Source organism: Taudactylus pleione, unplaced genomic scaffold, assembly GCF_031769625.1.
Source record: "Taudactylus pleione unplaced genomic scaffold, aTauple2 ptg000252l, whole genome shotgun sequence".
Lineage (NCBI taxonomy): Eukaryota > Metazoa > Chordata > Amphibia > Anura > Myobatrachidae > Taudactylus > Taudactylus pleione.
The window spans coordinates 2,466,414-2,479,773 of record NW_028284654.1 but is presented as its reverse complement, the minus strand read 5'-3'; the positions used below and the strand labels follow the sequence as shown (position 1 = coordinate 2,479,773).

Sequence of the window (13,360 nt, the reverse complement as noted above, 5' to 3'; positions counted from 1 at the left end):
GTTCATGGCACAATTTGCAAGGAGGTTTAAAGCCCCCTCAGGGGGAAAAAAACAAAAACACACAAGCTTGCCAGTCTAAACAGTTTTTGCACTTTATAGACAAAACCACAACAATTGCATTAGCTATTCACACACCACCATCTTCTTTGCCTTCATTTGCAGGAAGGAATAGGCTGAGATGGGCAATGTAACCTCCCCAAACATTAAACTGCATCTCCCTCAAATTGCAAAAAAAAAAAAAAAAAAAAAAAAAACAACTTTACAGCAGAAAAACTAGGTGCACAAAAACTAAACATTGGCACCATATAAGACTTAAAATGAACATATGCCAACCCCCCCGCTATTGACATGACAATTTTGCTGGAGCATTAATTTTTAAATCTTCGGAGGGATTTCCCCAAAAAAAAAAAAAAAAGTTCTGCTAATGGATTAGTGCAATAGAATAGACAATTAAAATAAAAAGGTGCACATTCAACGACTGAGTATTTGGGACAAAGAAAAAAAAAGTTTAAAAAGTTCAAGCAGGTCTTAAACATAGGTATATAAATAAGTAGCAATTTAAAGCTCTACTTTGTAAAAAAAAAAAAAAAGTGTCCTGTGGCTTAATTACAAGATAGAGGTGCCATTCGAAGAACCCATTTCTGGGTGGTTTTCTACACCGTTACATACAGCAATCTTGTCAGAAATGTATTTGTTCAACTTTACACATGTAACACTTGCAACATAAGTGCTATCATGGAGTTCAGGCACTGTACCATCGTGGGGAAACAAGAACATACAAATTCTTCTACCTAAATATATACAACGGTAGCAAGGCATTGAGAAATGATGCTAAGTTTTCAGCAGAACAAGGTTGGAAATAGATTTGCGCCGAAAGAACTTTCTGCATCTAGAATCAGTCATGTTCTATGACCATAAGCCAAATCAGTCTTTTACCCCTTGCTGAAAACGCAACGAGTCCATAATAGTTTTACAGGCATTGCGCTGTAGAGAAAGGCACTTTGGACTTTTGCCTTAAATAACGTCCGCTTTGAGTCCTTGGAACCCAAATCTGCACAGAGTTAAAGCTACAAGTGGAGAAGCCGAGACGGTATCACAAATGAAAGCAGAACTGGAGCGTTGGTCTTATGCGTAGAACTCCCGCTGTTCCCGTGGTTTCTGATATCCCCCGTTTGACTGTTTAGGTTCCTCCAGAGAGTAGCTTCCTTCATCTTTCTTTTTCATTCTGTACAGCACGAACGCAACCAAGGCAGCAGCGAACACCAAGCCAGCCAGACCACCTGCAATGATTCCTGCGAAGAGAGGATGAGTGATAACTACAACATTAGACAGATCACACAAGATTGAAAAAGTGTCCAAGACATCAGACAAGGATAAGTTTGAAGGTCTCTTAATTGCTTAGACAAGGAGTAGGCAACATGTGACAAGCCATCTGCTGTGGAGCTAGACAACTCAGCATGGCCTGCCAGTTTTAACATGCCCCAACAGCTATGCACAGGCTGCCTACCCTGGTCTTAAACTCGTTAGTAAACAATGACCTCTAGTTCTGAAGTTATGCCAAGCCGACATAAATATCAAAAACCTTAACAAGTGGCAGGAGCAAGTCAGGACCACCATTATGATGCTCAGAAGTGGTTACAGAAAACTTAAGTTGGGTACACCCAGCCGACAGTGATGCGTGTTGCATCACGCAGATGCTATGAATGACGCTTGTGATCAGGGGTACACTACACGAGCCATACGATCGGCGTCGGAACGACATCTTCTAGTGTGTACAAAGCGCAAGGCTGCGTGTGATACTTCGGATGAGCCAATAGTAAATCCTGCTAGTGGGATTATGTGAAGAGCATGAAGCACTCAAGCTGAATGCTGCCCACCCCTCAATAGCCACACAGCATGCTCTTATGGTTAATGCCCATCAGAATTCCATGGTTTTAAGTAATGATGAAACATCCTTCAAATGCAGCCTGGACGTATAGGACAGACGAGGGATTGCCACAGACTTTGAAGACCAGTGTTGGCTAGCTAGTTAAAAGCAGATTAGTAAAATCACTGAAACATGTCTGAAGTATTACATTCTATGTAGCCGATTACCATAGTGTTTATATGACCACCATGATCATTTCCTAATATGTAGCAAGCCACCATTTTAAAGAGACTGTACAGCTGGGCATCCACTATACAATTTTCTGTCAGATATCTGTCCATTCTGGCTGGTTGGAATGAAATCCTGGTAATGTATGGGAGCAAATGATTATGGTTTTAAACTCTGGGGGGAGGGAGAAAAAAATAAAATTGTTCAAGTTGGTTAAATGTGTGAACAACCATATTTGTCCATTTTCCAGTGTTTGTGAGAAATGGAGGACTCATTTGCTCCCATACATTACCAGGTTCTCATTCCAACCAGATTGGACAGATCTGAGATCTGTAAAGCTGGGCATCCACTATACAATTTAAGGGGGAGAGTGTCAACATGTTGAAGTACTACTTCTAAGAGTGGAAAAGTTACTCATACAAAACCAATCAGCTACTAGCTAGCATTCATCAAGTACATTCTATAAAATGCTAGGTATAAACTGATTGGTTTGCCAAGTGAAACTTCTCCTTGTCTTCCTGTTTTGTTAGGTTACTTACATATCCCCCTTAGCAGGACAAAGCTTGGCAGTAGTTCTGGACAGTATTGCATGGCAAATCAGAGGCAGGAACAATGTCACAGCAGCTTAAGCAACATCAGATATTTAATATATCTATTCTCATTACAACATGGCCCTGAAGGTATGAGGACCTTCATCTTTAAGGGAGCTTGAGATACTTTCACCCTTCAGTTACTAGCAGAAAGCTGGTCTGCCAAAGTACTTCATGGGCAGAGTGCCCCATACCTTCCCAAATTAAACAATGCTGATTTTGTAGAAAATGTGGAGGTGGTAGGGTAGGAGTTTACCATATAGGAGCAGTTTCCTAGACATTTTATTTTAGGCTCCAGTTTAGTGGATGGCGTAATTTACCTGCCAGAAGCTCCTTCCTCTCCATTATTCCATGAGAAGCATCGGTGTCACCCTCAGTAGGTGGACGTACTCTCTTAATGACTGGAGGAGCTGTAACTTCAATGAAGAAATCCTACAGGGGGTGGGGGAAGAGAAATAATATAAAGCTGGGAGTGGATAAGACAGATTGTTCTAGCCAACAGATAAAGATTGCAATGCTTGATACTAGTTTCATGACAAAGGGTGGCTAGGTAAATAAGCCAAATAGAAGTTTACTCATACGCCATAACTGCAGTGCACTCGGCACTTAGTAACTAGACCCCCTAAGCGGTTTACCCTGCGCTAAGCCTTGGATGGAGATAAAGTGAACGGTGATAAGATACTAGCCAATCAGCTCCTAACTGCCATGTCACAGGCTGGGTTTGAAAAATGACAGTTAGATTGGCTGGTACTTCCATCTCCATTCACAGCTTAGTAAATAGACCCTTAAATGTGAATAAAATCCCACATGAGTGATCTGTGCGGGACTGGTTGTCCAAGCAATTGAATATTTCCCATGCATTTAGACTGGAGCTAGAAACAAGTGAATCTACCCCATAAGGTCACAAACATCACCAGGAGAAAGATCTGTGGGCATCCACCATGAGACAAATGCAGGAAGAGTACAGAGACTAAGAATGTAGTCTAGTGGCATCTATGCTAACAGCTGATTTTACATTCATTGCCCATCACACATGTCGATTAGAGACAGTCCTAATCAGTTGAGAAAGTTTAGAAGTATTTCAGACATCTCATTGGTTCCATGTTGATTAAAATAATGAGATCCCCATTTTTTTTGCCTAACAGAATTGGATGTTCATTATTTATAGGATGTGGGTAGAGACTTCTGAAGATTAGTGATTTTTTAATATAGTTCTGAATAGCTTCTATTTGGCTTATCTGATACAGCTGGTCATGTGTCAAGCATTGATACAATGTATTTGCCTTGCCCACAAAGGTTATTGGTTTTACTTTAGAGCTGGCCAAAACGAGCGCACTATACAAACTGGCCACGCAGAGATCAGGCCAGGTCTGTCAGATATGGCTGTAGATACACATAGAAGTATGCACTCATCTGTAGGAGTACCATTCAAGTATTCTGACTATGTACATTTTAACTTAAACCATCATCTCCAAATCTACAGTCTGAGTTTGGCAGCAAATTAGGCCCAAGACAACTGACAGGTCATAGAAAAACAAAAAACCAAACAAAGCACACACACCAAAGTGAAGTGCTCTTTATAGACTGGCTTACCGGATCTTCTCCTGAAGAACCACCTTCCTCTTTAGAGTCTGTGGAATCCTCATTTTCATCTTGTACTGGAATTACTGAAGCTTTGTCCTGCAAAGTTGAGCTAGTGGAAAAGTCAGCAGGTTCCACATCTTCAGTAACATGTTCATCTTCATTGATTACTGGAACAGCAGTTGTAGTTTTAGCAAATGGAACATGGGCATTCCTGCCCTTTGGTTCTTGTGCGTGGACTATATGGGGCTTATCAGAATCCGTGGCACTGGGTGTAGTTGTAGGATTGTGGTGGTGATGACCATGATGGTGGTGCCTATTATCTTCAGATTGTGTTGTGGGCTCGCCTTGGAAGACATCCTCAAAAGGCTCAATCTTTTCAACTGGCTTTGTGCTCGTTTCTTCATGATCAACATTTGAACTAGTGGTATGGTCATGATCTTTATCTGTAGGAGAGCCAGGAACTGTAGTCACGTCAGCGTTCACAAAGATAGGAGCCTCATCAGTATCTGCATTAGGATCTTCAAAATCGGCATAATGTGTACTAGTTGAACCAGAGGTGGCATCTTGTTGTATTAAAACAGCAGGAGTGGTCACTTCCTGGAATACATTCACCATTTCTGAATCTTCAGCAGCTGTACTTGTGGTAGGTTCTACAGGCTGTACGTGGTTCTCTTCAACCTTAGCTGGAATTGCAGTTTTATTTTCATCATGGCCTTCTGAAACCAGAAGGGTTGTACTAGGTGTGGTTGTATGGTGGTGGTGGTGATGTTTATTTTTGTCATCAATAAACTCCTCTGTAGAGGAGTCGTGGGTTGTTGGTACTAGTGTAATGCCTTGAGTAGACTGGCCGCCAGCAATTTCATCAACAACCTCTTGTAACTTTGTGGTCTGCATGAGGTTTGTGGTATCTTCTACTTCAGATTCCACTTTGACCGAAATATTGGGCTGCTGGACTGTAGACGGCATTTGTGTAGCCATGGATAACGGAGACGGCACAGGTGTTGAGAGGTCATTTTCAGTCTTCGACTCTGAGTTCACCCAAAAAAAATATACAAGTTAGTTCGTTTCAAGTATTAGATCTAATAATTTACAACACAGTTAATAGGAGGTGGAGAGAACGAAGGATAGAGTAAGCCCTACAGTAAAGCCATCAACAACAAGTATGGATGGGGACAACTACTATTCCCATATCACAGATTAACTGGCCAGCTTGCAAATCCCTCTAACTGTGCCCACTCCTGGCCATGTCCAAAGATCAGATGCAAAAGCTGACTGGGTACAGGTGTGCAGCCTATAACTAGTGTCAACTATAAGTTGACAGTTAAATCAAATGAAGCAGCTGAAGTTTTACAGGCCCTGTTTAATGCATCAATTCCATAAAGCATCTGCATTTTAAATAAGCATTTCCTTACCATAGGATCCTGATCCGGAGTAGTCACCATCATCCCCAGAGCCGTCAATGTCTTCAGGAGCAACAGATTTCACATCATTCTAAACAAAAACAAAAATCTTTAGCTACATAAACTAGTTAGTTTTGTTTTTATAGGGCGCCTCAATGGATCTGAATCACCATGCAGAAGGTGCAAACTTGACCTTTATAGAAGGTTGATACATCATCCCCTAAAACCTTAAAGTTCCCTTTACAAAAGCAACGGCGCTCACTTGACCGGTTGTAAGATATTGTTTTAAGTCACATGGAATGGATCCAAGGTGCATGCTGGTCCACAAAGTCAATTCAGAGCAGATGTGTAGTTTGCCCTTTATTTCTAGATAATGTTAATAGGTTTTCATGCACAAAATTAGATACTAGGAATGGGTAGGACTACTACGTTACAGTATTGCTACAGGTTTCATTGCAGGAAAATGGAATGCCAAGTATGTTCTGTATGTATACCACCCATTAATATGGTTACATAAATACACAGAAGCATTGCCCATAGCATGTGCAACTACACAGTATAGACAGTCAGACAAAACACTAAACCAGTTCCTTGCGTAGCCACAGCAGGATACACCAAAGCATAGGTCAGCTTCTAGGCAAGAAAGTCAGGAGATCATTTACCAGAATTACTACCATTTGGCCTGACCTATAACCACCTGCATGTGACCGAATACACCAAAACTGGTCTGAAGCCAGACAGCAGCTTGTGATGTCAAAATAAAACCTCTACAAGTCAAACCCTAGCCCGAGACTGAGCACACGACAGCATAGCTCAGACGAGAAGGTTACATTACAATTCCGCACACAAATGTATGCGCAGTTTTCTCCAGGAACACGTCTTTTTTTTTTTTACACAGAAGTCGCTGCCCCAAAATAGCCATACAAATGTAGTGACCACTAACAGTCTCCTGTGTAAGTAATATAATTGTACAGCTTTTTCAAGTTTACATTTCAGGGCTAGAAAACTGCACAGAGGGGCTCAGGTTTCAAAATCCATCATCTGGATTTCTGTAGTAGCATCTAATTTTGATGGAAAACTGCTTCATCAATTGCTGAAAAATGTGACTTTCTTCTGCTGGGTTTGCAGCAGAACCCACCCCATCAAGATACAAGTACTTAAATCACATCTACAGGAAGGGGGGGGGGGGGGGATGGGGGTATCGGTATGAATGATCGCCAGACCTAGAACAGGGTTAAGCTGCATACACAATGACTTAGTAAATGAACGATTTAAATAAACTACAAACAATTTTTGTATATTCCCTTACTGAAAATCGTTGAGTTGGTCAGTCTGACTGAACTACAAACATGAATGCGCATGAACAATAATTGTTCATAGTTGTAACTCGAGAAAATCGTTCACTTTCTAACGATTGAACAATATTGTCATAGATAATCATTCAAAAAAATTGGTGTATGCACCTTAAGTATTTGAACTGTACTTAACTCTCCTCCCCCGCAGCCTAAACCTAACTGGGGGGGTTCCTAACCCTAAGCCCCCCCTGGGTGCACCTACCCCCCCTCCAGATATCGGCGCCCAGCTTACCTTCATTCAGTATGCCAAGTGTCGGGCTGCCGGGGTAGGGATAATGATAGGTGTCAATACAGATTCCCATCATTAGTCCCGTTGGAAAGCCGGCAGTCAGCATTGCGACCGTCTGCTTATGGACAACATACCCTACTGGAGGGGGTGGAACACTAAAGCTAGGTACAGACCTTGCAAACTGATGGATCACAGCCACCATTGTATAATGTGTACCTGCAATACATAATTTGAGGAACTGCATGATCACATCATCCCATCTAAGCTGCATATCAGGATGTGTAATGTGACACAATGGTGGATCAAGGCGCGTCCATGCTGCACATTGACCCATTGCAAGGGCGGAGTGTTTCAGTGTGTATCCAGCTCAATACCCCTTTTGCATTGCAATGCCAGATTGCACCCGGGATTTTGTTAATGCGTCCATCCAGAGTGTGACCCCTTTCAGACTGGTGGCCCAAGCCAGCACTTGCAGAGCTCGAAGCGCAGACTCCTATGCTATGAACGTGACCCGGGTCACATGGACAATGTGTTTCCCATTCACACTGCAATGCGAGCCCTGCTAGTTACCAGGGTTGAAATGCTGGGTTGCTGGAACCAGCTTATTTCAAGCTGGCCATTTCACACTGCACATCTACAGGTTGCTGCAGGTTCACGTGAAATAACCTGGGCTATTGCTTGTAGTGGTATAGGATTTATTCACACCGTTCCTCTTTACAAGATCAAACAAGATGGTTAATTGTCAAGTGTTTTACTGAAGCAGTAGTTCCAATCTTAGTCTGCCCTCTTATTTTAGTTCTACCAGACTTGTGCAGTTCTTATTCTCAGTCATATTAAAACTGCAAGATGACAATGATCTCCTATACATTGTGACCTTTACCTTTTATAACACCAAGGAGAAAACCAACTCAATCAGCAATCTATAAACATGATATACAATAAACTCCAAAACACATACAGGCACTTTGCGAATCATCTGTACTTCAGTATTACACTATACACCATCTATAGGACACTTCATGTAACCCTGTTTGGTCAGTAGCAGGGGGGGGGGGGGGGGGGGGAAGAGAAGCAAGTCCCACATTTTGTGGTCTTTCCAGACAGCAAGTGCCTGCCTGTGCTGCTGATCAGATGCCAGAAGGTCATACAATTGATTGTCTATTGAGCTTTAACCATTCCAGTGCCCCAGGCCCTCTGATTTAGATAGGGATCTGCTGTCTATCTGCAGACACAGCAGCCTGACAAGGCTTTCCATGGAAGATCTGGATAGAAGTTGCGAAGCAGCAATGGTGAGGAAAGCAGATCAGAGACTCGCAGAGCACATTAACAGGAAGAGGAAACCCCCAATGCTGAGTGCCACACTCCAGCCTGCTGCTCTGCAAGCCATATGGGAAGGTTACACTGCACAAAGAACTTTGCATCAATTTACATAACTGCAGTCTGCATTGCTCAGAGGTAAGACTCATACTGAGCCACTGACATCAATGCAAAACCGCCAACACTATGGAAATGCAGATACTTACAGGAGTACAAACAGAACAGTTTTTGGTTTTAAGTTACAGTGCATCATTGATCTCTAGAAGAATCAAATTAACTAAACAGTTAGGCGTACGTACTTGGAAAACTGATCTATTAAGTACAGATCAGGAAACAAAGTTGGACGCACACTGTTTTTCAAAGAGCTGTATGACTACAGTGTTGCTACATCAGGAGCCACACGGCACTAGCAGGGACCCTGCTCCTTCCATCACCCCCAAGATTGCCTTCCAGTCCTATGACCCTAGGGGGAAGAAAAAAAAAAGTGATCACAGCATGTCAGCTTGTTCAGTACAAATGACTGCCTGGGGCTCTCAGCCCACATTATGTTGACATCACTGGAGAGGTGATTGTATGCCCCACCTCTGACTGACAAAGTGCAAACTTCCTGTGTATTGCAGCTATCCACACAGAGTCCATGTGTATTGACAGAACCTGAAAGAGCAGGTCAGGAGCAAGCATCCTGTACTATCCTGCATAGGAGATCACACCAGCCATAACAATAAGCCTCTGTTAAGACAAGGTTAGGAAAACATTCCTATGATACCCAGGAGGCTCTAGGTGAGAGGTTCTGGATCAGCATTCACCCTGCAGAGTAGGTCACGTGGAGAGTGTAAGCTTTGACACTCCACTGTAAAAGGACCACAATGACTTACAGCTACATTACATGACAGAAAGGCTTGCAACCGACAGGAGTTCAGAAAGTTGTTCTTCTACGATGTGGATTTAGCGGCGAGAGCACAAGACTGGTGTAACCACATAATCTTACCACAGCAGCAGTGACTTTAACCAGTTACTGTGGCAGTGTATATAAAAAAAAGTTTGCATTTTACTCCAGGCTGCCATTATGATTTATAGTTCTACAGTCTTGTGCCATGGCAACCAGTCACATGTAGTGTGCAGAGGGGCTTTGAAACACCCTTCTGAGCTCTGTACTGTAAAATACTCTCCTTCTGGCTTCCGTCTCCACATCATAGCTGTGGGTTGGTGAGTTACTGGCAGCCATGTATATTCGAGATACAGCAGGCATTTACAATCAGCTGAATACTTTAATATTGTATATGCTAAACATGACACCCCTCATCTGACAGAAGGTTTAAGAGAGCTACAACTGCCTCCGCAATCCTCCTGCTCAGCAGAATGTTTGTCTCAACCACCACCACAATGTACATATTGTAAGTTTTGCAGCTCTTCACACATACGGTGCAAGGAAAAGCTAGCAATTCTAGAGCGACACATTGCCTTTAATTGAAATGGTGCCAAAAAAAAAAAAAAAAAACACGACCTTTAGAATTACTATTAGGACAGCCAATAATTCAATAAATAAACCACACAAACCTGTGGTATTGCCACATTAAACGGTGCCAATCAATAAAGTGGTGCCAATCTTTAAGTGGACCAGACCAATATTGAACACTCAAGCTTCATTCTTCCAATATGGATTTCTAGAACCGAAAAACCAGACACCCAACAATCCACGGTCTCCTAGTTTAGGAGACCATAACTTCGCACCCTAAAGCATTGTAGTCAAATTTAGCATACACATGTACACACCAAGACTTGCATTAATCACAAGGTGTACAGCTCTATATTAAAGTCACATTGCAGGTATTGGTATACAGTAAATACACATCCCACATTTGGATACAAACAGAAGAATGTTTGTACCCAAGCAAATGAGAACTGCTTAGAGGTAAAACAGACTATTACATAGCAGGTTGAAGCAAGTCAGTTATAAATAAAAAAAAAAGTACAAGGGACAGGCATTACAGTTTGCATAAACAGTTATTAGGACTAGGATCCAGGCCCCATTTAGCTACAAGTGTAGCAGAGCAGCTCTACCTGAAAAGTAAATATTCATAGCAGACTTTAAACACTACTGCTTTAGGTGCGCACATTACCTGGCCTCTAACTGCAGAGGTAAGCTCTACTAAGGTAAAGCAATGTGAAACCACCACATTGTGGAAAGTAGAGCAGAAACAATCAGATTCCAGCACTGTTCTCACAAGTAGGAGACCATAAAAGTCCCTAACGACAATCTAAATACATAGACTCGGCAGTCACAATACTTAATGAGCTTTTAAAAAGGCTTTGACTTCAGGGCACAGGGTAATGAACAGATCTTAAAATTGTGAAAGATTTAATAGATTTTTCCTACTTCGTCCAAAAAGCAGTCACATAATGGGGAAAATCCAGACGACAGCAGCTGGCAGTCTGCTACTGAACACTGAGTCTCAGCCCTACATAGGGAACTTGGCCTCAGTTTCAGCACACCCCCATTCATGGTGGTTACTGAAACAGGAGAGCACATTTTCTCCTAAGGATTTACTGTGTGAAGCGATCTTGTTGCATAATCTCTACGTATAGGAGCTGTTACACACCCAGACATACCATGGCCACAAACTAGTGAGCCCAGTGAGTTACACAAATGCAGTGAGGTGAATGGCTGGAGAGGCACACATTGAGATGGATCTGAGCCTGTCTCAACCCCTACTCAATGTAACTTACACACTTGGGATAGGCACAAGAACATCTGAGAGATTTAAGGAGTAAATAGGGTTGAAGTTGCCTAAAGGATACATGAAAAGGGGCAGACTAGATGGGCCAAGTGGTTCTTATCTGCCGTCAAATTCTATGTTTCTAACTCCTAACTACACCAAGCTTCATTGTTCATTGAAATTCCTACCTGCATCGGTCTTCCCTTGCTGCTGACTCCGCTCCAAGCTCTAAACATCAAAGGGCACTTCCTGGTCACACGACATCCAAAGTGTCGATCAGTGCTCAAGGCACACCCCCTTGCTCAGAGGCATGCCTCTATCAGCTCTTCCTGTGCAGCTTACTGCCTGTGGTGTGCGCACCGCGCCCCGCGCCCCCCCCCCCCCAATCTCTGCAGTGTTTGACTATACAGGAGAGGCTGAGCTATTGCTGCCTCATCTACTTACAATCCTAGGTAGCACAAAGCTGGTGAGTGACCTATAAAAAATGATAAACAGGAGGTTTCCAAGTTACATATATTATTCTAATCATTTTTATATGAAATCGGATTATGACAGGGGAGACTGCTTCCACTGCCTGCAAACAAATGTTAGACTTGAACTACAAACTGAACACCAGTTCACTGAAGCCTTGAGTAGCAGCTAGTGTTACAGGATGCCCCTACGCACTTGGAAGAGCCAGAGTACAAGAGAATAGTCCAGAAACACATTCGCTTTAAATCTGCGCTTCATAGCCATGATTATATATCAGGTGGACTTGTTTTATGACCCATGGCTATGACAAAACCCCTCTCTGGTTACACAGTTAACCGAGCACTGAAAAGCCTTGGTCATACAGACAGGGAGAGAAAGAAAAATAAAATACATGATTAAATAGCTCAGGATGTTGCCTGTGAAGTAGCGATTAAGTCCTGAATTCAGCTGGGTTTTCTGGCACTGAGGACTAGTGAGCAGAGGTTGTGCAGGAGAGCTATATACATTCTAACACCAATCATCGTACATACGTGTGTGCATTTTTAGTGTTTACTAGGAGAAAGCATGAACAGGTCAGATCTAGTTATTCGGCAAGGCATACTAGAAGAGGCGTTTAGGGACATTTACAAGCTTTGAGACAGTATCTGACTTGATTAAGGTGCAGCATGAGAAGTCTCGGAGGCATGAGCAGGGAAAGCGACAACTACAGCGTCTTCACTGCTACATTAATGGTGCGTACACACTGGGCGATTAAAGTGGACGACTGAACGACAACGATATCGTTAAGTCGTCCACTTTATCGTCCATTTTTAACACAAAAAAGATGAACGATGATGACGACGCGCGTTCCCGCGGGTCGTTCGTCATCCTCGTTCATCGGGCTGACATGCAGGCCAACCTGACGACCTCGTCAGGTTGCTGCATGTCAGGGAATGGGGGAGAGAGCCCGGCGCTGAACGATATCGCTAATGATATCGTTCAGCGGCTGTGCTCAATGTCATGAACGACATTGAGCACAGCCTGCCGGGGACACACTACACGATATCGCTCAGGGAGCATATAGTCTAGTGTGTATGCACCTTTACAGTTTTGTAAGCTCAATATTTGAGTGATAATTGCATCCTGGCTAGTACCCTGGGGTCATGCTACCCGAGAGGCATCATCCAAGCCATGCAGAGTCAAGATTTGAGATGGTTTGTTTTGGGGGAAGAAATAAAACAGTGTCCTGTAATTAATGAGACAAGCTTATACCGACCCTGGCATACAAACTAAAAAAGGGAAATCAATCAATTTTTTTTTTGGAGAAGCCAGCAGGGTGTCATTACATGAGTGTCGCAATCGCATCTTCTGTCTCCCAACTTTCCCCACAAGACAGCCGCCTGTAATTATATATTATTGCAGTCAGACAAGTATAACAAACCAGCATTTGCCTCACGCTCATTTCATGCTGCCGGTTTCTCATTATAAAGCGACTTAACCCTCTGATCAACAGTAAGCTGGAATAAAAACCAAACACTGACTTTTAGAGAATTTGTTAAACAGGTTGTGAAGGATTCACTATGCAGATAATATAATATATATATAGTCACTTTCCTATATATT

General features: G+C 42.6%; 1 protein-coding gene across 1 annotated transcript in view; it reads right to left on the bottom strand.

Annotated features, from left to right (window-relative positions):
* Positions 1-392: 392 nt before the first annotated feature.
* Positions 393-13,360, bottom strand: part of SDC1 (syndecan 1) — a 36,188-nt gene continuing 23,220 nt past the window's right edge. The window contains exons 2-5 of the mRNA XM_088480290.1: positions 5,682-5,760; positions 4,279-5,297; positions 3,006-3,117; positions 393-1,292 (exon numbers count right to left, since the gene is read on the bottom strand). Of these exons, the coding sequence (XP_088336416.1) occupies positions 1,126-1,292; positions 3,006-3,117; positions 4,279-5,297; positions 5,682-5,760 (1,377 nt within the window). The 3' untranslated portion in view covers positions 393-1,125. The remainder of the gene's footprint in view (positions 1,293-3,005; positions 3,118-4,278; positions 5,298-5,681; positions 5,761-13,360) is intronic.